The 23,199-nt window shown below is 42.3% G+C and overlaps 5 protein-coding genes and 1 non-coding gene across 6 annotated transcripts; 1 reads left to right on the top strand and 5 right to left on the bottom strand.

The window, feature by feature from the left end:
* Positions 1-3,162: 3,162 nt before the first annotated feature.
* On the bottom strand, positions 3,163-4,065 carry LOC135619066 (NAD(P)H-quinone oxidoreductase subunit M, chloroplastic-like). Its single transcript, XM_065120679.1, has 2 exons — positions 3,541-4,065; positions 3,163-3,445 (listed from the first exon to the last, which is right to left on the bottom strand). The coding sequence occupies exons 1-2, from the start codon at positions 4,000-4,002 to the stop codon at positions 3,272-3,274; spliced, it is 636 nt and encodes a 211-aa protein (XP_064976751.1). The 5' UTR covers positions 4,003-4,065; the 3' UTR covers positions 3,163-3,271.
* A 283-nt stretch (positions 4,066-4,348) lies between these two features.
* On the top strand, positions 4,349-4,801 carry LOC135619905 (agamous-like MADS-box protein AGL82). The gene has a single exon (XM_065122365.1). It carries the CDS (start codon positions 4,349-4,351, stop codon positions 4,799-4,801), a length of 453 nt encoding a protein of 150 aa, XP_064978437.1.
* A 156-nt stretch (positions 4,802-4,957) lies between these two features.
* Positions 4,958-8,264, bottom strand: LOC103975121 (putative receptor-like protein kinase At3g47110). The gene is made up of 2 exons (XM_065120676.1): positions 5,615-8,264; positions 4,958-5,541 (listed from the first exon to the last, which is right to left on the bottom strand). Exons 1-2 carry the CDS (start codon positions 8,250-8,252, stop codon positions 5,162-5,164), a joined length of 3,018 nt encoding a protein of 1,005 aa, XP_064976748.1. The 5' UTR covers positions 8,253-8,264; the 3' UTR covers positions 4,958-5,161.
* A 3,839-nt stretch (positions 8,265-12,103) lies between these two features.
* Positions 12,104-12,233, bottom strand: LOC135621367 (small nucleolar RNA snoR77). Its single transcript, XR_010490530.1, has one exon. It is a non-coding gene; the product is annotated as a small nucleolar RNA snoR77 (small nucleolar RNA).
* A 2,316-nt stretch (positions 12,234-14,549) lies between these two features.
* LOC103993238 (uncharacterized) lies at positions 14,550-15,981 on the bottom strand. The gene is made up of 2 exons (XM_009413223.3): positions 15,801-15,981; positions 14,550-15,296 (listed from the first exon to the last, which is right to left on the bottom strand). Exon 2 carries the CDS (start codon positions 15,239-15,241, stop codon positions 14,810-14,812), a length of 432 nt encoding a protein of 143 aa, XP_009411498.2. The 5' UTR covers positions 15,242-15,296; positions 15,801-15,981; the 3' UTR covers positions 14,550-14,809.
* A 1,212-nt stretch (positions 15,982-17,193) lies between these two features.
* LOC135619064 (hsp70-Hsp90 organizing protein-like) lies at positions 17,194-22,696 on the bottom strand. The gene is made up of 7 exons (XM_065120675.1): positions 21,651-22,696; positions 20,417-20,705; positions 18,409-18,494; positions 17,843-18,066; positions 17,679-17,745; positions 17,535-17,594; positions 17,194-17,432 (listed from the first exon to the last, which is right to left on the bottom strand). Exons 1-7 carry the CDS (start codon positions 22,536-22,538, stop codon positions 17,319-17,321), a joined length of 1,728 nt encoding a protein of 575 aa, XP_064976747.1. The 5' UTR covers positions 22,539-22,696; the 3' UTR covers positions 17,194-17,318.
* Between the last annotated feature and the right edge of the window lie 503 nt (positions 22,697-23,199).

The following is a 23,199-nucleotide window of genomic DNA, read 5'->3' as shown; positions in this document are numbered from 1 at the left end:
TTCCATGATGGTGCGGTTCATCCTCTCTGCAATTGCATTATGCTGAGGTGTACCAGGAACTGTCATCTCATGTTGGATTCCATGTGACCTGCAATAGTCATTAAACAATCCTGTATACTCACCACCATTATCTGATCTTATGCATTTCAATTTCCTTTCTGTCTCCCTTTCAACCCTGGCATGAAACTCTTTAAAGACATTAATAACCTGATCTTTGGTCTTCAAAGCATAGGCTCAAACTTTCCTAGAAAAATCATCTATAAAAGTGACAAAATAAAGTGCACCACTTATACCAAGAACATCAACAAATCCACCAGGAGTTTTTGTCCTCAAAGGACCACATACATCTGTATAAACACGGTCTAAGGCATGCATTTTTCTAGACAAAGCAGCACTAGCAAATGAAACTCTATGTTGTTTACCAGCTAAACAATCAATACAAGGGTTCAGATGTATACCTCTGAGATCTGGTAATACCTCTCTCTTGGAAAGAGTTTGCAGCCCCTTCTCGCTCATGTGTCCCAATCGCCTATGCCACAACTCCATACTGAAGTCTTTCTCTGTAGCATTTAACTGCTCACCATAAGCTTTAGCCTGCAACCTGTACAAAGTATGACATTTCTTTCCATTAGCTATAACAAGAGAACCCTTACTGAGTTTTCATTGCCCTCTGTGAAATCTGCTTTCATAGTCTTCATCATCTAGTCTTCCAACTGAAATTAAATTCAGTCTCAAGTCAACCACATGTCTCACATCCTTAAGTACCAACTTGCAGCCAAGGTTGGTCTTTAAATGGATATCACCCATGCCAATGATGTCTGCTGTGCCATAGTTGCCCATCTTGACAACACCAAAGTTTCCAGACCTGTATGTAGCAAAAAACTCCCTCCGAGGTGTAGCATGATAAGAAGCACCTGTGTCAATCACCCACTCAAGATCCTGACACACACAAGAAAAAATATCATCAGAAGGAGACAAAATCAAATAATCACCACCCTGCACTGTAGCTGTAGTATTATCCTTTGATTCTGTAGACTCCACTTCTTTTCCCTTTTTCTTGTTCTTCTTAAGTTGCTTACATTGGTTCTTGTAATGTCCTTTCTCACCACAGTTATAGCAAACAATATCTTTTCTTGATCTTGACTTGCTCCTACCCATACGTGAACTGCTTCTAGACTTTGATATTCCTCTGTTCTCTGAGATAAGTGACTGTGAATCATTCTGAGATGTTGCTGAACTCTTTCTTCTCAACTCCTCATTCAACAAACTGCTTGTTACTTGACTCATAGTGACAATATCATCTGGCGCAGAATTACTGAGGGAAACCACCAGTGTCTCCCAACTTTCTGGTAATGAACTGAGAAGTAACAATGCCTGCAACTCATCATCAAGAGACATTCTCATAGAGGATAACTGGTTAGTAATACTCTGCATTTCATTCAAATGCTCAGCAATAGAAGCACCCTCTCTATATTTTAGGTTCACAAGTTTTCTGATCAAAAAAGCTTTGTTGCCAGCTGTTTTTCTTTCATAGAGACTTTCCAATTTTTTCCAAAGAGAATATGCAGAAATTTCAGTAGAAACATGGTGAAATACACTATCATCTAATAAACCCAATTGTTTTTCGATCTAACCTCTTCCACTCATCATCTATCATAGTTGTAGGTTTTGCACTATCTCTTTGCAAAGGTCCATACAAATCTTTGCAATACAAGAGATCTTCCATTCTTGGTTTCCATATCATCCAATTATTTCCATTCAAACTAATCATGCGAGAAATATTACTGGCCTCCATGTTCAAATACAAAAATTGGGATAAAAAGAGGAATAACCTTTGTATAGGAACAAATACTAGAAGACCAAAATACGCAGCGGAATAAAATGGAAACACAATCAAACAGAACACCAAGATATACGTGGAAAACCCCTTCAATGTGAAAGGTAAAAACCACGGGGCAAACTAGAGATAATCCACTATGAGAATAATGAATATACAAATCTCAATCTCTTGCCCAAAACCCTAGCAACAACCACAAGAGAATAACTGGGATACAAGGATCACGTCACTGCCCACAATATCTAAAACCTCCCCAAGTAATCACAGCAAGAGTCTACTGTAGATTTAATCTAACCTGAGATGAGAACACTGCTAGATGATTGTGAACAGTCTCTCTGCGTTGTCCTTATCTTCTTCCCTTTCTTTCTCTTCCTTTTCTGCCTTGATCTCCTTCTTCTCTTTGGAGTCCCGTGGCATCCAAGATCCAAGATCTGCCTCGTTGCTGCCTTTTTATAGCCTTAATCTGCCTCTAAAACGTAGCCACCACACCCCCTAATCTTAATTAGGGTTAGGTTAAGAGAGGGTGTGGGCCGTGGGCTGATAAAGCCCACATGGGCTGAATATGGGCCATCAGCCCAACACGTGGCACTCCGCTGCGGGCTGCGGGATGAGGCGGCGGCGGTTGCGACACCTCCTCGGCGGATTGGTCGATGGAGTCGGAGGAGTCGACGGGCGGGAACGAGACATTCCTTATTCGATTAAGGCGGCAGACATTTCTTGGATCGGGGAAGAAAAGAAAGAGAGGAAGACGTCGCCGGTTCAGCGGAGCGGTAGATGGGGCAGGGGGAGTAGCCGGCGGTCGGATCCCCTTCCCTGGGTTCCGTGGATGAAGATTTAGGGCTTCGTCGAACTCGAAGGAAGAGGGTCGGGGGTTTCTTGGATCGGTACAAAAGAATGACGCAGATACACGCGGGTTAGGACTGCAGCGGAGGAGGCGACGTCGCCTTGGCGGGTCGATCCCCTTCCTCGGATCCAATGGATTGGGCGAAACCGAAGGAAGAGAATCAGGGTTTCCTTGAATCGGGACAAAGAAAGACGGAGACCCGAATCGGGACCGCGGCAGGCGGCGATGTCTTATCGACAGGGCGGTCGATGGACGTCGGTCGTCGGAAGCCTCTCCTTCCTCCGACACGCACGGAGAGTCGAGGTGCGGAAACCCTCCCTCTTATATGGAGAGGGAAAAGAAACAGCAGAGACTGACAGCCGGGGCTTCGGCACGTGACGAGCACATGCAAAGCGGTGAACGTACACGGCGACTCGTCGTGAGCTTTGCTCTATATATGTATGTATGTGTTCTGATGCAAAGATGTAATGCTTGTAAAGCATGAAATAAGGTACGCTTGTTTCCTCGTGTTGTCTCCGTTGACTATAAATCACAGACTGACATGCTTTATCTGAAAATTTTCATGGCACTATTCACGATCAAATTGTAGGTCATACATTCTGGATTTGGCTGCTGTTGAACTTAACGCGGGGCTTCCCCATGCTGAAGTTGAGCACCCTGGAATTCATGTTGTACTTGATCTCACCATCGTACAGCAGCTTGCGGATGTAGTGCTCGACGTCCGAACCAATCAACCGAAGCGTGTACTCCGAGAGAGGTGCCCCCTTTCAAGAACAAAGAGTCGACTTCGTCATCTTCTTTTGTGCGAGTCGTGCGTGTTTAGCTGCCTAGAATTGAAGTCACAGGCGGGCGATGATACCTCGTAGTGGTCGACGAGTTCTTGGAAGCAGGCATACACCATTTGACAGGCATCGGGCGTCCACACGAACTCGTCGGTGGGGTCGAGGATGAGGGTGAGCTTGTCCATCTGGGTCTGGTCGAAGGCGTGGGTTACGGGATCGATGTAGGCGGCATAGATCCTCACATGGCGGGTGCAGCAGCTCAGCCACTGCCCTCCGTATTCTCTGCTCATGTTCTTGCTCTTCGCCATCGGCTGTGGCGACGGCTGCTGCTGCACCCTCGCCTTCTCCTGCTGCTGCGGTGGAATGCTTGTTTGGCTTTGTGTTGGTTGCTGATCCTGCTCCTTTTCCAGCTGCTGCTGCTGCTGCTGCTGCTGGGACTTGATGGAGCATGGCCTCCTCCCTCTTCCCACCTTCCTCTTTGCCGACCAGCCATGGATGGAGAAACCAGTCGGAGCAAGAAAGGTTGCGGTGGTAGCCATGGCCAGCCAGTCTCTCCTGTGACTCGCTCTCTTAGGACTTCATGCTCTTTCCTTCTCCTATGTGTACCCGTTTGTGGCCGCAAAGCCCCGAGCCTCAAACCACACAAACCACATACCTATCTTCTGTGGATAAGGTTTTATTGATGCTAGAAAAATGGCACACAAAAATATACATAATCTTCTTGCTAACATGCATAAATATAATCTCAAAATATTACTACTATATCTTTGAATGTATGAATTGAGATCTTAAACCCTAAACCCTTAATAAATCGGTCTCCTTTAGAACTTTGACTTTGTGTTGAAGATCTTAAACGCATATGCAGGTAGGATTCTCTTCACGAAGATGGCTTCGGAAACAGCAAGAATAAGAGCACGCCACCAGTCACTGCAGAGAAGGAGGAAGGGACTGAAGAAGGCCGACGAGCTTGCAGTCTACTGCGGCGTCGACCTGTGTATCATATCTTACGGTCCCGAGGACGATCGGCCCGACGCATGGCCGGAGAATCCATCGACTGTGAGGAGCGTCATAAGGCGCTTCGACGAGGCCCGGAAAACCGGGAAGATCAAGGAAATGGTCGGCGTCGGGCTTCGAGATTGCCGGAAGCAAGAGAACCCACTTACTCCTACCTACAGTTCATGGTGTGCCGTACTGGATGAGTGCCAAGAAGAGGAGTCGAGCGAGCTGGTAAATAAGCTGGACGAGCTGCTTTTGATGCTAAGAGGGAGGATTGAGCGGCTTGCAGTAGCTGCACCAAGCGACAGCAAACGTCGGAAAGGTCACAGAAACACTCTCTGAGTAAACACAAAGCCCAAGCACCGACAATAGCGACGGCTGCAGCATAAAGAAAGGCGATCACCGTAGCAATTCTGATTCCTAATCCTACGATTCTGAAGTTTCAGTTCCTATTTCTCGGTTGTCTTGGGCATGCATGCGTGCAGTCAGTGGAGTATATGAACGTTGAAATCTTTTAGCAGATTGCAATCTTCTTAATCTTTGTCGGGATGCTCTGTTACAGCTGAATTGATATGAACGAGTCTAAAAGGACGACTACTACATCGTTTACAAGATTTATGTGATAGGAGTCACTAGATCTGTAACATAATAGATGTTTCCATGTTGCTACATGAGTGTCATCTACGTGCTGCAGCTTACTATCTATATCGTAATAGCAAGTTCAAGCTTCAGAAGACCATCTCTGATGCCCTTCAACTGGGAAAGAGCCTCACGAATGGTGAGACGTGCATCGGGCGATTCTTTAGCACAGGATAATCCAACACTGGTCACTGAAACCAAGCACTCATCCTGCTTCTCCGGGCTTATCCGCCGGCCTCCATGGCAGATGGAAGCTTTCGTGAGCTCGGCATCTAAGACTCGAGTCAGATCATCAGGGAATGCGGCTCTGACCCATCTCTCCAGGTTCAGATCACCTGCAAAACATTCGTCCGTGGGGCTCTTCCCCGTGATCAGTTCCAGGAGCATCACCCCGTAGCTATAGACGTCGCCTTTCGCTGAAGGTTTTCCACCAAATCCATACTCTGTTCATAGTTTTAGGTAAAGGAAACTCGTAAATGATGCATCTTACAGAAGAGAGAGAGAGAGAGAGAGCACCTGGTGGAATGTATCCGATTGATCCCCTGAGCCCATGAGTGGTAGTCGATTCCATGTCTACTAGCACTTTGGCCAGTCCGAAGTCTCCCACCTTTGCGGTCATGTCCGCATCCAGCACCACATTGCTTGGCTTAAGGTCGCAGTGCACCACCGGGACTTCGCAGTCGTTGTGCAAGTAATCCAGAGCGCTCGCCACATCGATGGCAGCGTCCAATCTTTCCACGAGACTAAGCCCACTGCCGTCCTCATGCCTCCTCTTACCTCTGATCCATTCCTCCAAACTTCCATTTCCCATGAACTCGTACACCAGAGCTCGGAACTCTTCGTTTCTGGGATCCAAGCTCAGGCAGACAGTTATGAGCTTCACCAGGTTCCTGTGCCTGGCATTCCTGAGAGCGTCGCATTCGGCCACGAAGCTCTTCAGAACGCCGCCTGCCGCCAGATTCAGTACCTTCACTGCCACCTGCATTCCATCTCTCAGTACTCCTTTATACACGGAGCCAAAGCTACCGGTACCGACGAGATTTCTTGGATGAAAACTCTCAGTAGCTCGGTGGAGCTCCTCATAAGAAATTAGCGGGTGTTGCCCTCTCGTTGAGTCCGTCATGGTGGAAATCTTCGCGGCCCTCGTTCTTGTTTTGACAAAGAAGACGCATATGGTGCTCGCCATGAGAAACACTATAAATGCAGTCACAATGACAATGGAGAAAAGAGGCAGTTTGGAACGGTTTCTGGTGTTCGTGCATGCCGATGACCTGCAAAGCTTACTGTTTCCTTCGAGATGGACAGCGGAAAGGTTTCTGAAGACACCGTCGGAGGGAACAACTCCTTCGAGATGGTTGTAAGAAAGATTCAAGAATTCGAGTCCTTCGAGTTCTCCTAGACTCTCTGGTATCGGCCCAGAAAGCTGGTTGAGGGAGAGGTCGATGCTCCGTAAGCCTTTCAGGTCTCCTATAGCATCAGGAATTGGTCCAGAGAAAGAGTTGTCTGACATGGACAAAATCTGCAAGCTCCTGCAGTTTCCGATCGAGGGCGTGATGTTTCCGGACAACATATTGCCGGAGAGGTCGATGGCAACGACGTTTACAAGATCAGAGATCTCCTCGGGCAGTGGCCCTGAGAGAGAGTTCTTGGATAGATTCAGGAGAGAGGTGAGGGTTGAGAGGGTGAAGAGCTCCCTGGGTATGCTACCTTCAAGCTTGTTGCTGGAGGCATCTACGGACTGCAACTGCTGCAGCTGGCCGAGGGTGGACGGAATGCTTCCCTCCAACTGATTCCCACACAGTTGGAGCACGGTAAGCATGGTGAGGTTTCCGATAGCTACCGGAATTTCTCCCGACAGCCTGTTGTCGGCCAAACCCAGCATCTTGAGCTGCCTGAGCTGGCCAACCTCAGGCGGGATTCCTCCGGAGATGGAGTTGTGGCTCATGTTCAGCAAAGCGAGGCTAGAAAGCTGGCCTATGGAAGCTGGAATGCTACCAAATATCTTGTTCGAACCCAAGTAGAACTTATAGAGACGACCTGACAGATTGCCGACCGATTCCGGGATCACGCCCTCCAAGAGGTTTTCATCGATGGCAAGATGCTCAAGTCGGGTACTATTTGTGAGGGAGGTGATGAACTCGAGCCCATCGGCGCCGGAGGAAACGATCTGGTTGAAGCCGATGTTGTACATGACCAGATTACGGAGATTGCCCAGCCCGGGAGGAATCGGACCGTGAAGGAAGTTGTGAGAGAAGCGAAGGCTTTGGATGCTGGTGACGTTGTGTAGCGATGGTGGAATTAGGCCGGTGAACCGGTTGAAGCAGAAGTGGAAGTCGACGAGGTTGGGGAGTCGATATCCGACATCACCGGGTATTTCACCGAACAGGTCGTTGGACGCAAAGTCCAAGAAAACGAGCGAGGATAGGTTGTACAGCGTCGGAGGAACCTGACCGGCGAGATCGTTGATGGCGATCTGCAGAACTTTCAGAGCATGGAGGCGGCCTAAGTCACCTGGAATTGGTCCGCCAAGAGAATTGGTTCCTAGATTCAATGTGGTGAGAGAAGACAAGTTCCCGATGGCTGACGGAATAGTTCCGGTGAGCTGGTTCTTGCCTAGTTTCAGGACTTGGAGCTTGGAGAGCAGTCCGAGATCGGACGGAATGCTGCTTGAGATTGCATTCTGGGACAGATCAAGGGTGGTGAGATTGGAACACCTACTAAGATTTGCCGGAATCGCGCCGCCGATGAGGTTGGAGCTCGCGTTCAGGACCTCCAGGTGAAGAAGGCCACCGAGCTGGTGAGGGAGCTCGCCGGATAACTGGTTGTCTTGCAGGTAGAGAAACCGGAGGTAGGAGAGATTGCCGAGGTAAGGACCGACGGAACCTGTCAGTCCGAGACCCTGTAGATCCAGAGTCGAGACTCGGCTTCGGTTGTTGCAGACGACTCTGCTCCACTGGCACAGGTCGGAGCTTTCGTTCCATGAAACAAGAGTCCCGGAGGGATCGCTTTTCATGGAAGCTTTTAGCGATAGCAAAGCCTCTCGGTCCACAACATCGCCCGAGGAGGAAGAGGAGTCTGCCCGCAGAGAAGGGAACGGAGGCAGCAGCAGCAGCGAAGCTAAGACAGCAAAAAGGAGCACAGGAGAGGGATCCATAGCGTCCGGGGAAGAAGGGAGGTTGTGGGGTGCATGGCTTGGCTTGGGAGATGATGGGCTGTCTTTATAGATGTATGGCCATTTCGTGCAAGCCGGGGAGAGTGTGGTGTTTGAAGTCGGGATTAAGTGGCTGTCAGGATCGAGTATGAGACGGTGCATGCTGAACAAGTCAAGGTTGAGGCACGTGGGGAGAAATAAACGAAGGAAAAGTCCTTTCCCGCTGACCTTTGCAATGGGTTCTCACGTATGACATCGCTTCCTTGGCTTGAGGAGGGAGCCACGTAGATGAGACGTAATTTTTGGGTAGAATAATTTCCTACATTCATTGATGGAAAAGTGACGTATCAGTGTGGACGGACTCTCATAGGAAAAGCAATAGAACAGGAGATCTTAATTGCATAGATTTATAATAATAATAATAAAATTATAAATTTTAACTATTTAACATCGACTATATATGTCTCTTAACATGAGATCCAAATTAAGAGGCCACGCATAATTTTATATGGTCATCAGTGACATATTTTTTTTTCTTAAGATCGATATTAACGATGTAGTCAACAACATAGAGTGAAAGATTTGTTGTCACATATTTATATAGTATTAAGCTAATTACATGTTAATAGTTAGAATTCTTCGACATTCCAATCTTTAAATTTAAAAAATTTATATTTAAAATTTTATAGTTATGAAAGTGAAATAATTAATTCTATTTTTTTATAATATCATCGGTTTTATTAATAAAAATATAAAAATATAATTTTAATATTTTAATTATGTTTTCGATTATGACAAATGATAACATCGTGATGACCACTCGTAGCGACTGAGTCAATCTGGACAAATGATATCATCGCTTTCACGTATCACCATCCGTTGCTTTGCAGTCGTTAGTGATGGAAAAGTAACGGGTCAATCTGGACTCTCATAGCCAAAAACAGTACAGTTCAAGTAAACACCGTGATGGAAAAGCAATACAACACATTTGGTCGTTTCCCATTTAAAAATAAATAAATAAATAAAGTCCAAACTCACCTTAAACGCACTTCACACGTTGTATCTTAATTGCATAAATTTATAATAATAATAATAATAAAATCATAAATTTTAACTATTTAAAATCGACTATATATATCTCTTATCATCATTAAGATTCATAAAATGATTAAATTTCATATTAGGAGGTCTAACGGGACATGTATTTTAAATATACTATAGATCAGCCATTATTGTTGCAATTACCACACGAAAGATCTCCCAACTGCAAGGTTGATCTTTCCGCCAACTTTTATTTTTCACATATTTACAACTGCAGGGTTGATATTTCTGCTAACTTTTATTTTTCATGTATTTATATATTAGGCTAATTACACATTATCATATACAGTCGGACCTCTTCGATACTTAAAAAATTTATATTGAAATTCATATAGTTTTAAAAGTAAACCATCCAATTCTATTTTCTCCAGCATCCTTCGATTTAATTAATCGAAGCACAAAAACGATAAATAAAAATATAATTTTAAAATCCTAATTATATTTTTGATGATGATGGACGATAACATTGTTGGAGGTCACGAGTGTTATAGATGAGGGAGAGTGACAATGAGAGTTAAGAAAAAAGAAGAGGAAGAGAATGACGCATATAATGACATTCTGCATTAGCGTTGACACCACTTAACAACTATGTTAACGACTCGAGCTTCATGCTTAACAACCCAAGCGACTCGTGATGCGACGATAGCGATTAGCCTCGCAAGCACTTCGAAGAACACCTTCAGTTGTCGTAGCGTTGCCCAACTGCCCCTTATTGCTATCACACCCAATTCCCGAAACTTGATGACAAATCACAACGCAACCGCGAGAGCCACCCGTAGTGGCAAGGCCGAGGTCATTTCCTAGTGCGAGCCAACCATGCAGACCACTACTTCCACGCACCACCATCAACTCTGCAACCCCATCCTCCAACTCCAACAAAGCAAGACTGCCTCCACCCTCTCCTCAACCACCCTACATCATTGCTTCGTGATCGTTCGTCGAAGATCTCCACGCACTACCATCCGATTTGCAACCCGATCTTTCAACTTTAACCAGACCTCCACCCTCTCCTCAACCACCCTGCAAACATGGTCACTCGTCGAATATCTACAAGCTTCTTTGCTCGAGGGGTCACCATAGACTCGAAGGTGGAGAAACAAGAACTAGAGGACGAGGATGCCACAAAGTGCGAAAGAGAGGTAATAAAATCATGATCGCAAGAGGTATAAAGGGGGCAAACTCATCACGAACCCCATGCCAGATATGTGGTTACCAAGGTCGAGAGAGTGGCACACAACATAGGTGATCTAGCAAACGTGATAAGACATAAGGAAACTCAAGCCATAGAAAGACGTTGCAAGCCCAACAAAGGAAGGCTACGTCCGACTCACAATAGATTGTCATCGTTTCATCGCTCTACATCTAAAGAAACCTAACTACAAAGAATAATTTATAATTAACCATCATATATTTAAAACAAAAATAATTATTATTTTTATTTTAAAATATAAAACCAATTTATCTTTTTGAAATATAATTAAATACTTCTTTAAATTACATAATTGTTTTGATAGAATGAAAAATTTTATTCTTATATATGCGAATGAATTATAATAATAATATTATTATTTTAAGATAACAAATATCTTAACTAATAAAACTTTTGAAAATTTATCGAAACTCACCTTCACCATTTTAGGTTTGAAAAAAATTAAAAAATAAACATTAAATAATGACCAATTTTATTCTTATAAACATTCAGAAATTAACATTATTAGATTGCAATTAAGTTATTTTTTTTCAATTTAGCATTTGTCACGACATCTAAATCTTTGTTAAGCATTACTAATGGGTTCCAAAATCAATTCGAATTAACCATTCAAAGTCAAACCAAATTAATATATTTTTTAATTCAATTCTATTGAAACAAGAAAATTTGAACTAAAACACATCCGAATCTTTCTAACCGAACCAATTCAAAATTAATTAATTCAATCCAATTTATAATTTTAAATAATTTAAATATATATATATTTTTAATAAAATAATTCAATTGAATTCCATCAAAGCCAAAAATCTTGATCCAATCAGATGACATAATATTATTTATAAATTAAATATTTAAACTGATTGAATTAATTGATTTGAATTGTGAACTCAATCGAATATTGATTCGGCTCAATTCAAGCCTATTAACGAACCCAAAAAAAATAAACTTCGGCATCAAAAATCTCGGCCTATGATTAAGGCACCGTTGTAATTCTCTCTCAAGGCATCAAAGGGAGGTAATAAACTTCGCGCAAGCAGTGACATCGGCTTGACACTGACTCATACATTGCAAGCTTATAATTCTCTCTCATGTCGTTCCTCCTCGCTGTTCGCTTCAGAAAGTATAGGAGAAAGAAGACGGCATTAGAATGGAAAAGTTTGGGACGAGAAGAAGTCGTCATGGAAAGATGATGGAGACAATGATGGTGAAGGACGCGGAAGAAAAGACCACAAATTAATGCAAAATAAATAAAATGAAAATTTGAGGACATCGACCAGCTTGACTATAGAAAATCATTTTATGCCAGTAATATTTGTTCGTCGGAACAGAGAATTCATGCTTGCGATTGAAATCCATCATCAGAAAAACAAATCATTCTTCCTGATTTAACACAAATCATGAGTCCGGAAAATTGAGGCGTGTTGATGGAGTGGGATCAACGATTCTTGCAGGAGGAGATGTCGCTCGATCGGATCTGATGAAAACACAGAGATCAGACGTGCTGATCTGTTGTTGGTGGGTGGATGTAAATGGTGAATTAGGAGATGTGCTAAGGCCTACTAGACCAGCATCAAGGAGAAGAAATCTCTCAACCGATCTGAAGAGCAAAAGCTTGATTTGTTCTCCGAGCAAATCAACACCACCAATGCCATGATCCGGCAAAGGGGCTGCCTGAATGCTTGCTCGATCCATCAAAGATCACAAGAACAAGAAAACACAAACGCCAGAAGAGTCGAGGATGGAATGAAAGAAGAGACTCGTGAACCTGCGTCTACGGCATGGAGGAAGCTTGCGGCCGCCTCTGAAAGCGAACTGCGAAGAATGACGCAGCGGGTCGCCATTTAACGGGGAAGACGCGCCCGGCGGCCCCCAGAACAAACCCTAATGGCTTGAGGTGCAATGACTTAAATGCCCTCCATGATCGATCAAGTGATTGTATTCATTAATCAACGTGCACGGAAGCGTACCCGCCTTGTGATTGGAGGAGCAGTGGTTCCTTGAAGTGGGGTCCCTATAAGCCGTAACGTGGTTTGATGCGTTGACCCCAACGAAAAATCGTAGACGAAGGTCAACTGATCCGAGGAGGGCTCTTTGACTTTGGCACATGCCATGAGAGCTTAAGGATGTGAACATATATATCCAGGGAAGCCATGTATGCATTCGTTCTGCAACCACATTATATTCGTGAATAAAAAATATTTTTGTAAGATATCATCTACATGCGACATTAGTGTTTTTGGATTGATTAGACTGTAAGACTCCCGAGAGTTCAAAATGAATTCTGATTCATAAACAAATACATCAATTGTCACATTCAATCGAATCAGATGGTACAAAACTAAAGGAAAAGATCTGATCATGATAATATAAAACTAGAAGAAGATAGATCTGCACATCTCAAAACAGACTGCAGAGATGTGAAGGTACAGCTCAAAATGAAGCTTCTTACCAGTTTCTCAACCATGCATGTAGAATCCGAACATCAAGCTTATTAGCAGAGACGTAAATACATATCTTTCATTTTGTGATGGGAAAGGCATGCTTGTATGAAATCAAGCTTATTAGCAGAGACGTAAATACATATTCCGCTCAAGCGGTGCTGAATAGTGACTGACCATATTTTGAAGGGAAAAACCAACAACATTCTGACAAATGAATCATTGTAACACATAAACAAACTAAGGGCAAACAATGTGAGAAATTTGTCCTTACGATCTAAAGATCAGAAGCACTTTTAACACTCTTTCACTCACTAGGGGCTTATTACAATTGCAAAAAAATTAAGTAAAAAAGCATAACTGAACAATCTGAAATGTAGCAGATGCTTGGAGCAACAAGCAATTTACTCACCGACAAAGAGATTGCAAGAAGATACAGACAACAAAAAAATGAAAAATACTCTGGTCCGTAAAACAGAATGCAACAGACGTAAAAATTTGAGAATGTTATTGTGCTACCATAAATATACAATCTATCAAACAGTGGAAATGCTGGTGGTGGTCATGATAAGTCTGACCACCCTCAGATTGTAGAAGTTTTATGCTTTACCAATTCTTCAATGAAAATGACCGCCCATGATTTTTAACTGATGCGTGCAGGAAGGAGACCGGTGTTTGATTTTGGTCGCACAAAGCAGCGACAAACCTCCTTGAAAAACAATGGATGGTTTTGTATGGCTGTCGATGACGATAGCCGCAAGGTTCCTTGCTAGATCAACAGTATCTTTGAAAGGATGTCCCATTGTATTTCTTTGTTAATGACTGGATAATGAGAAGCCAATGCACCAAACTCACCACCAAGCTCATAGAGAGTAATCATCATCTTTTCACATCTTATGATTAGAGATTCATACTGCAGTCATCATTTTCCACCTGAAAATTTGAGATATCAGGTTAGGGACCATGAATCCTTGTCTATTAAAATTAAAATCAATTCAGTGAATAACGATTTTCATATACTGATCTCTCAGTGTTAGAATCACCTGCAAAATAATAGATGTTGAGACATGTAAATATAAGTAATAAAAAGATAATTTAGAAAATAGAACCAAACTACGCCTCAATTTAGCAACATATAAAGTGATTATTTCACATTGTATAAACCTTCCATTCAAGTTAACATTAATGTCATAAGCTGAAAAATTAAGATAAGAAATATACAAAAATCAAGTGAGTCCAATTATTAACAAAAGAAAGTATGAATGCATGAAATATAGAAGAAATTAGCATGGCCCTCTCTTTAAGTCATCACACTGACCTACAAGAAAAACAGAATTAATCTTTAATCAAATTTCATAAAACAGTATCAGAGAATGTTAAGCTCATAGAACAACCTAATTAGGATCGAGAGAGAGAGAGAGAGAGAGAGAGAGTAACGAAATCAACCATGCATGATATTATCAACAAGATAATAGAAAATGATAAGCTCAAAAGGTAAATAGTGCAATGAAAGTTAAAAACACCGTCTAGGATGCAGCGATGTGTGTGAACTTATCAAACGAAATAATCCTCTCAGGGGGTGTAGCCCGCCATAGTTGGTACCCAAGATTATTATACCCTCAATTAAATGTTCAAACACTTACAGCAGAGCAACATGAATTTGCAGTTACTACAGATTACCTGCATACCCATGACATATATAGTACAATATCAGGTCCCATAATAGAACAAAAGTTCTCAACTCCATCCAAAAGAAAGATGGCAAGAGAAGAAACAAAGGGGGAAACGGAGATGGAGGGACCAAATCAGCTCTAACTCATATCCATGCCATCTCCAATTTGATTGCATATTGGAGAGACTGCAGCAAAAGCCCTCTCAAAAGGAGAAGGATGCAGCTGGGCATCTCGTCTGCGCTTAAAAGCACAGCCATCAGTTTTCGTGACTTCGAGCTTCCTCCGCAGTCCTCTTACCACCTGTTCTTCTGCTGGCGAAAGAGGGAAAACCTGCCCGCTCACTCTGCAGAGAGAATTATGGTTATCGTACAAAATCCTCTGGTCACAATTTTTATCACAGATGTGCGTCAATCCTGTTAGTTTGCAGCGGTACATGTTTCCAAACACATGCTCATTTTGGCATCTCTTGTCACATTTGTGACTAGGAACCGGCCCACCCTTGTTAAGAATACTGGTCAAGTAAATCACATTGCTCGGCTCGGCAATCATAGAATTGCCATATACCTCCATTTCTCAGCTAATGGATGACCCGGTCCTCTCGTTGCACTGTCTTGGATCAAGGTCACTGCAACCCAAGAACGATAACAGTTTTGCTTAATGATCGCTCCTTCAGGCAGAAAGACAGCAGCAATGGAGAGGAATATAACATATAACAAAGAGATGAATCTAACCAACATTCTTATCAAATATCTAAGCAATGACCAAATTTAAATATTTCCTGAACTCATTATGTTTTTATGACAAATTGAATAAACAAATATCAGAATCTAAACATTACGTAATAATTTCCACTACAAAGCTATGATATTTATCGATACGACGGTGGATTAAGGCAAAGATTTTTTTTCCTTTTTTTCCTTTTTACCTGACGGCCGAGAAATGAACAAACGTACAAAAATCAGAACAAAAACCAACAAAGATTAAATAAAAATCATTGTTTGCTAATAATTAATTTGCGAGAATTGTAAATCTCTGGCACGGAAAACCTAGACATAACCATATCGAGCGTGCTTAACCACCAACAAAACCCAAACCCTAGTTAAATAAGGTAAATGTTGAAAGGACTCACAGCGACGGAAACCCAAATCCGGGAAGCGATTACGAGAAGAAGAGATTTCCCAACAATAGAACTCAACGATAAGAGGAATATCGCCGCCGATCGCTCCCGCCCTTCCTATCCTCCTCACCGCGTGGAACCACCGCGCGCGCCACGGAAAGAGGGCCGCCCCGAGAGCTCAATTTATAGAGGCGCTCAAACCAACGTCAGCTCCTCGCTTGATGGCTCCGCTGACAGTTCGCTGTGTGTCAGGCAGCAAACAGCTTCGCGCCCAACCATATGGGTTGGGAAAGTACAGCGTCTAATTAATGGTAAGATCATAATTTTAAATTAATAATGGGAAAAATACAGTTCCTTTCCTATTTTATTTTAATTATAATGATCTTTAATCGCGTTATGACATGGTTGATTGGCAGAGTGCGTGTTTCCTGGTTGAAGCGGACAGCCGAGCCAAGGTGGCCTGAAAGGGGAGCCGTGGCCCACGTGTCTTGAGGCTGATCCAGTTGACCTCGAACGGTGATGCGTCACGTGAGTCCTGAAGGAGCAACGTGGCGGCGTTAGGCGGCGTGGGGGGACCGCGTCGCGCTCTCAGTCTATTGACTTTGTCGTTTATATGGTTGCATGGGGGACGCTCCCGGTGGTGGAGTGTGATTGACCGTCGAGGGCGTGGTCGAGTCTCGAACCGAACGCGTCCGGGTTTGATGTCTGTCTGGAGCTCGTTATCCGCAGCGTGCGTTGGTGCACGCATTCGATTGACGGCTTTGAGATTCGCGTCAGCAATTTTAGATGCCGAGAGATTCCCATCAGATAATGTTCATACATCAAGCAAAGAATTCTCGCAATGCTGTTGCGGATCGATGGAGTAAGGATTAGTTTAGTAATATAGAATACAAAAACACTTCCAACAAAAATGTTAGAGTTTATTAGATACACAAATCAAATTAAACTAACTGACTAGAAGAAAAATAGAAAGATCCAAAGAGATTAATAGTATTAGATTTAAATTTTAATACACTAGAAGAGTTAAATATAAAATCGGTATAAATATTATTGTAGATAAAGATCTTAAGAAAAGATAATATTATTGCAAGTGTGAAAAAAAAAATGAAGCACAGAATTATAGTCTTAAAATTTATCTGAAGAAAAAAAATTAAAATAGATCAGATGATCAAACCAAAAAGAATCTAATTTTGGTAACATATCATTCAAAAATACCTATAATTAAAAATTTTAAATGATCATGAAAAAGAATATATAACACGTTTAAATAAGTGCGTAGGAAATAAAATATTTTATAAGTTTATGAAATTTTCTGCCATGACGTTCATTAATCGTCGCATAAGCAGTCTAAATTCCATGTGTTGCATGCAGATTAGCCCAAAATAGAAAACAAGACTCAAAAACATAAAAACAAAGTGAACTTCACTGAGACAAGTATCTTTAAAGACATTGTCAAAGACATCATCAAACTACAAGTAATGTGATCATAAAGCGAGGCGACGCCAAGAAAACCATCCACAACTTCACCTTCTACCTCATTTGCACAATCCCTGCGCTCACAAGCTTTTGTATCTTGTGCATCACCTGAGGGTTCTTGAGGTGATCCTGTGCAGCCTTGGGGTTCTCCTGGAAGTCGATCAAAACCTGGAAGACGTGTAAGAACGGGATTAGAAAACCAACATGCACACGGGTAACATGCGACATGCGACAAGATAAGAGTATAACTATTAACAAGTCAAACAATACCTGTCGCATAACCGGATCTGTAAGAATATTTTGTATTTCCGGGTCCTGCATAGCCTTGGCCTGCAAAACAACAGAGTGAACAACAAATCACAAAGGAGAAGTCAAAGACACTTTATCATTTACACATGAAGATTATGTGCTTACCTGTCTCTCTTTTAATTCCTCTTCACTGATTTCCCCTCTGTTTGTTTTATTAATCTGTTCGACGCAACTGCAACCATTGAAGTAGACAATATTTATCGTATCAAGCAACTTCAGAAGAATGATAGTTTGATGCAAAACTGGCAGACTAGCAGAAAACGAAGTACCTCCTGATGCCATCCATCAGCTCCTGATTGTTAGGGTCATGTTTCAAACCCTCCTGATATGTTTCTAATGCTTTGTCATATTCTTTCATAAAGAACTGGATTGCACCTTTCCTCATGTATCCTTTGGAAAAAGATGGATCTAACTCGATGCACTTCTCTGCATCTTTCAGACCTTCAGGCAAAGCACCCAGCTTCGTGTAGCATGCAGCTCTGTTGCTGTATACCTTTGGAAGTACCAGATCGAATGTCAATCGGAAGAAAACAAGTAATGAATTAACTAGATATATTCATTTATCAAACAAAATGAAGCAAATTCTGTTACTCAGACAGATTAAACAAGAACAAAGTATTGCAGCTGCCATGGAAGAAACTCGACTGACTATAAAAGTGATTTAAGAAAAAAGACAGTGCTCCTAGATTTGCAAGTCGCTGAACCATTATTAACATAATGCAAAAGTAAAAGAAAACTTGCAACCCACTTAAAGACAGATGATCTGCAGCTATGCACTTTTACTTTTTTTTTTTTTTATGTTCATCTTTAAGTAAGATATGAGAACAAAATGTACCCTTGGATCCTTTGGGTTTCTCTTTAAGGCCTCCGTATAATGCTGCACTGCTTCTGGATACTTCTGCTGCTTGAAAAGCTCATTGCCTGCATAGTGATCAATAAACCAACTGTCATTTTTGGCTAATAAAGGTCACCATTCATCTAATCAGACAGTGCAAAAATAAACTGAAGCTGCATCTGTAACTTTTCTAGTGTTGGATTTTAATTAGAACATATGCCAAGTTAACACAACAATAAATACGCTGCTTGAAGCTCAGAAACACAGTGGTGACGGATATGATGGACCCTTTTTGTGGATACAGAAGCCTAAAGATAAATTGGGGGTTAGAGAGTAAGGCAAGATATCCAACAAATATGTGGTGAATCTTCTAACATGTACACTTCCATAAAGAAACTAAAGGACTTGCAGCTTTCCTCACAGAAAAAATATGAATTTACTGCAATTTTTTTAAATATCATAAGATTTATAACTTCAATTAATGGTTTGTTTACACAAGTAGTTTGATCAACTGGTAAAGACAACTTGCAGTATTTACTGATTCAGACCTATAAAACAAGAAAAAATAACTCCAGATTGGAACTGCCATGAAATTTGTTCCGCAATATATGTTATTTATGACTCAGTAAAGATGACTGGCCATTTTTCAATTCAGATATACGTAGAGGTGTATCAGAGAATTCCCACCAAACAAACTGTGGCTATCGAATGTCATGACTTGTCAGGATGACTCTAGTCATTTTCCTCTTCAGATATCTTGATCCTCTAGAAATTGGACAGGCAAAGAAATTTCTCGCTTTAGCTACATGCATATGTAATAGATAATAAACCTCAATTTCAAGATAAAGAGGCGAGCACTAGAATATTTATAACAAGCATAACTATGCAACAGCCAGTCAAGGAATTTAAAGAAGACTGAAAACAAGAATTCAGATCAGCGATTTTAAAAGGCGCTCGGGCGCTCGCCTAGGCGCTCGGGCGAGGCGAGGTGAGGCTCGAGCGCCTCGCTAATCTCCTAGGCGGCGTGCTTCAAACAGGCGCTCGGGCGCTCGCCTAGGCGCTCGGGCGAGGCGAGGTGAGGCTCGAGCGCCTCGCTAATCTCCTAGGCGGCGTGCTTCAAACAGGCGCCGCCTGGGCGCTCGCCCGAGCCCAGGCATTGGGCGCTTCGGGCGAGCGCCCGGGTTAACCAAGGCGACCGAACCAGGATTTTAGGTCCGGTTCAGTCCTGATTCGGTTTATGATGGTTAGTTGGTCCAATCGAACCAACTAAAACTGATATAAGTGACAACCGAACCCTAACCCTCGCCACTGCCAATCCCGATCCCGCTGCTGTCGCTGCTCGCAAACGCTGCCGCTGACGCCGCTCGCGCCTCCTGCTGCTCGCCGCTGACGCTTCCTCTTTTCTCAGTCAGTAGGCTCAGCACACCTTTACACTTCCTTTTAACAGTATACGTATACTGTATACTGTTAATATTATTAAGTTTATTTGAAATGATTAATTTTCAATACTATTAATAGATTACTAATATATTATTTTGATTTTAATACTGTTAAATTTTATTTATTTGAAACTTTTTGTTAATGTGACATTTTGATTTTGTATCTTAGATTTTCTTAATTTAATAGCATATTTTTATTTAAAATTTTAAATAATTATATTTATTAATTATATTATATATTTTTATATTTTAGCGTCTCGTTTCGCTCGGGCGAGCGCCTAGCACCTCGGACGTTTTTGGACCTTGGCGCCTAGCGCTTTTTAAATCATTGATTCAGATAGAGAAGCAACAAATAGATGGAAGGATGGTGCAAAGTTACACTCTACATCCTTCCTCAAGAGCTCATGGACCATCACAAGCTCAATACTCAACTATGGTAAGAATTAACTAAATTTAAGCATACATATGAAGAAAAGAACTAGGGAAAACAAATTGAAGAACAGATTACTCCTAGAAGGCCATAGATAAAAATATAGATCATAAACATATTAAAAATGGAAGAACAATACCTTTCTCACGTTCCTCATCGGCTATGTTTGGATCAAAATATTCTTGTTGCTCTAATTCTTTCTTTGCCCTCTCAGCATCATTAAGCTTTTTCAAAGTGTCAGGGTTACGGTGCTCGGTCAGGGCCTTCTGGAATGTCTCGATCGCAGGTTCATAGTCCTTGGAGCATTTGGCAAGTTTAACAAGTGCAGTCCCTTTCCTGGTCAATGCCCTTGCTATCATTTTGAAGTCAGAATGAAGCTCTCTGCCGTGCTCAACAGCTTTATCACAATCCTTTATGCATTCTTCATACTGCCAGTCACAGATAAGTTGATAACAGTAACTAAATGTAAAAAAAACACAACTTGGTCTATAAACCTACTAAACGGATATCAGAAAATCAAGGTTTCTTCAATCCATTACTTAATTGTCTTGATTAAACAGGAAAGAAAAAAAAACACACACCAAAAGCCACATGTAATAATAAAATCTTGACAAAGATCTAATCTTTGACATTGAGTGAGTGTACAAAAGCACTAATAAGATTGCTCGCCAATTCAAATATAATAATGAAGAATGAAGAATGCAAAAGGGAGAAAGTAGAGCTGATGATAGGACGTATCAAGGTTTAGAAATAAACTATCATGCATAAAATAAAATTTGCAAGAAAAAAGGAGAGAAAAGATGCCAGTAATCCTTCTGCACAATTAAAGAAGCCGATGAAATTTGTGATTTGGAAACAACAATAAATCATATACATTTGTCATAATAGTTTGACTGCTGCTGTAATTCTTATAATACTTTCAAGACTTTCAAGAAAATAATTACTCCCTTCAGGACTTCCACCAACGACTACAAACTTTCAAGACTTCAGATGCAAAGGCTTTATGTCAACCTCAAAGCTCAACCTAGATACGTACAACAGGACTAATGATCCTTGGAGACATAAGCTTTTACTTCTACAACCATGCAACCACTGCTGCTAACTTATAAAGCAAGAGAGTGTAAAGCTAGCAATCAACTAATCAATGGTATCTATCAGCATTTCACACATTCAGCTTGAAATTTCAAAAGTGGATAGCCAATATTAGTGCCAACAGAAAATCTCATGCACAATATTAAGTGCAAAGAAAACAAACAAAAGCAAATAATTGGCAATACAATATCAATGGAAATAAAACCTCTACAGGATTCAATAATTTGAATGAGCATTTCAATGTTCTCAGAAAATTGAAAAAGACCGAGTGAGCTAGTCACCTTTCCCATCTCCAGGTAAACAGCAGCTCTATTAGTGAGATAAGAGATGTCTCCATCGTCCAGCTCCATTGCTCGAGTATAATGCTGAATTGCCGCCTCAAAATCTTTTTTCTTGTAAGCAGCATTGCCTGCCTCTTTCTCCTTCTGCGCTTTGGCCTTCCTCTCCTTACCATCCTTTGCCTCTTCCGGCACCTCCATGGGCTCCGGCTCTGGCTCCGGTCGCGGTGCCTTCTTCGCTGGCTCCGGCTGTGGTTTCTCCTGCTCTGGCTGGGGAGGTTCGCTCGCCATCTCATCCATGGGGCCCCTCATTTTCACATTGAGAAGAACCCCGATCACCTGCATCATCCTCGGATCCGAAAGGTACATGTTGATGTTGTTAGGGTTCTTCTGGATATCCTGGATCATCTTGACAAAATCCGGCTGCTGAAGGTATTCTCTGGTGGTCGGATCGGCCGTCAGCTTCGCCCACAGTTCCGGCCCCTGGAAGATCTTGCCGAAGGGGGACGCCCCCTGCGGCGGGGGGGCCCGGGACCGAGCGGCGGTGGCCCGAGCGTCGGAGAGGCCGACCTTAAGGGCATCGTTGGCGGGATCGAGCTCGAGGCCCTTCTCGTAGGCGGAGACGGCCTGGCCAGCGTCGCCGAGGCCGAGATGGGCGGCGCCGAGGCGGCCGTAGCCCTTGGCCCAGTCAGGCTTGAGCTCGACGGTCTTGCGGGCGTCGGCGAGGGCGGCTTCATAGCGCTGGAGGGAGGCATAGGCAGCGGAGCGGTTGGAGTAGAGGACGTGGTTGGTGGGGGCGAGGTCGATGGCCACGGAGAAGTGGCGGATGGCGTCGTCGAAGCGGCCGGCGGCGAAGGCAGCGTTGCCCTTGGCTTTGGCTTCCTCGGCCATGGAGGAGGGAACGAGGTGGAGAACGGCTGTCGATGGGTTAGAATTGGTTTCGCATGGAGAAGGGAGTGAGAGGAGGAAAGATGGGGCTTATGAAGTCGCCGTCGGAGCGTTCTCTCTGGTTCTGGAATGTTCCCAGGAGCTAGACAGCCTGGACGGCGAACTCATGGGTGCTCGATACAGCAGGTAATGGGCCCAGGAGCTTTTTTCTTTTCTTTTTAAAGATAAAAAATTTGAATATATATAACCTTTGGATAAACTGTCAAGATCTTATAATAAATATTTGATATGCCAAATTCGATATAGACGACGACGTTAAGGGGCGTTGGCTTTGCAATTCAAATCATGTTAAGATTAAGTAAATTATTATGTTACATTTTTACTATTTTTTGCTTATATTTCGTTATATTATTATATATGGTTGTCATAATTTTTTTTATATTGTTTTGAATGAATTCTAAAAAAATATATATCTTTTTAGATTTTTCAGAAAAGCACCCTCTATTTTAAATTTCCTAACACTCCTTTTAACTTATTATCTCTTTCCTTTTTTTTTTTATGGATACCTCAATCCAACTATAATATTTTTATGTTGCATTATAGTATTTTTAGTAATATAAAAAAAATATTATAACATAGGAAACAGATAATATGTTTCAATATT

This window comes from Musa acuminata, chromosome BXJ2-8 (assembly GCF_036884655.1).
Source record: "Musa acuminata AAA Group cultivar baxijiao chromosome BXJ2-8, Cavendish_Baxijiao_AAA, whole genome shotgun sequence".
Classification (NCBI taxonomy): domain Eukaryota; kingdom Viridiplantae; phylum Streptophyta; class Magnoliopsida; order Zingiberales; family Musaceae; genus Musa; species Musa acuminata.
The sequence above is the reverse complement of the archived record's forward strand: the minus strand, read 5'-3'. Positions and strand labels throughout refer to the sequence as shown.

Excerpts from the sequence above, each read along its gene's own strand:
- LOC135619066 (XM_065120679.1), bottom strand. The coding sequence starts at position 4,002 with ATGGCTACCACCGCAACCTTTCTTGCTCCGACTGGTTTCTCCATCCAT. Across the intron at positions 3,446-3,540 it reads AACTCGTCGACCACTACGAG|GGGGCACCTCTCTCGGAGTA; the intron begins GTATCATCGCCC and ends TGTTCTTGAAAG.
- LOC103993238 (XM_009413223.3), bottom strand. The coding sequence starts at position 15,241 with ATGGAGGTATATGGCAATTCTATGATTGCCGAGCCGAGCAATGTGATT.
- LOC135619905 (XM_065122365.1), top strand. The coding sequence starts at position 4,349 with ATGGCTTCGGAAACAGCAAGAATAAGAGCACGCCACCAGTCACTGCAG.
- LOC135619064 (XM_065120675.1), bottom strand. The coding sequence starts at position 22,538 with ATGGCCGAGGAAGCCAAAGCCAAGGGCAACGCTGCCTTCGCCGCCGGC. Across the intron at positions 20,706-21,650 it reads TTTACCTGGAGATGGGAAAG|TATGAAGAATGCATAAAGGA; the intron begins GTGACTAGCTCA and ends TGTGACTGGCAG. Across the intron at positions 18,495-20,416 it reads CGATGAGGAACGTGAGAAAG|GCAATGAGCTTTTCAAGCAG; the intron begins GTATTGTTCTTC and ends ATCACTATGCAG.
- LOC103975121 (XM_065120676.1), bottom strand. The coding sequence starts at position 8,252 with ATGGATCCCTCTCCTGTGCTCCTTTTTGCTGTCTTAGCTTCGCTGCTG. Across the intron at positions 5,542-5,614 it reads AATCGGATACATTCCACCAG|AGTATGGATTTGGTGGAAAA; the intron begins GTGCTCTCTCTC and ends AACTATGAACAG.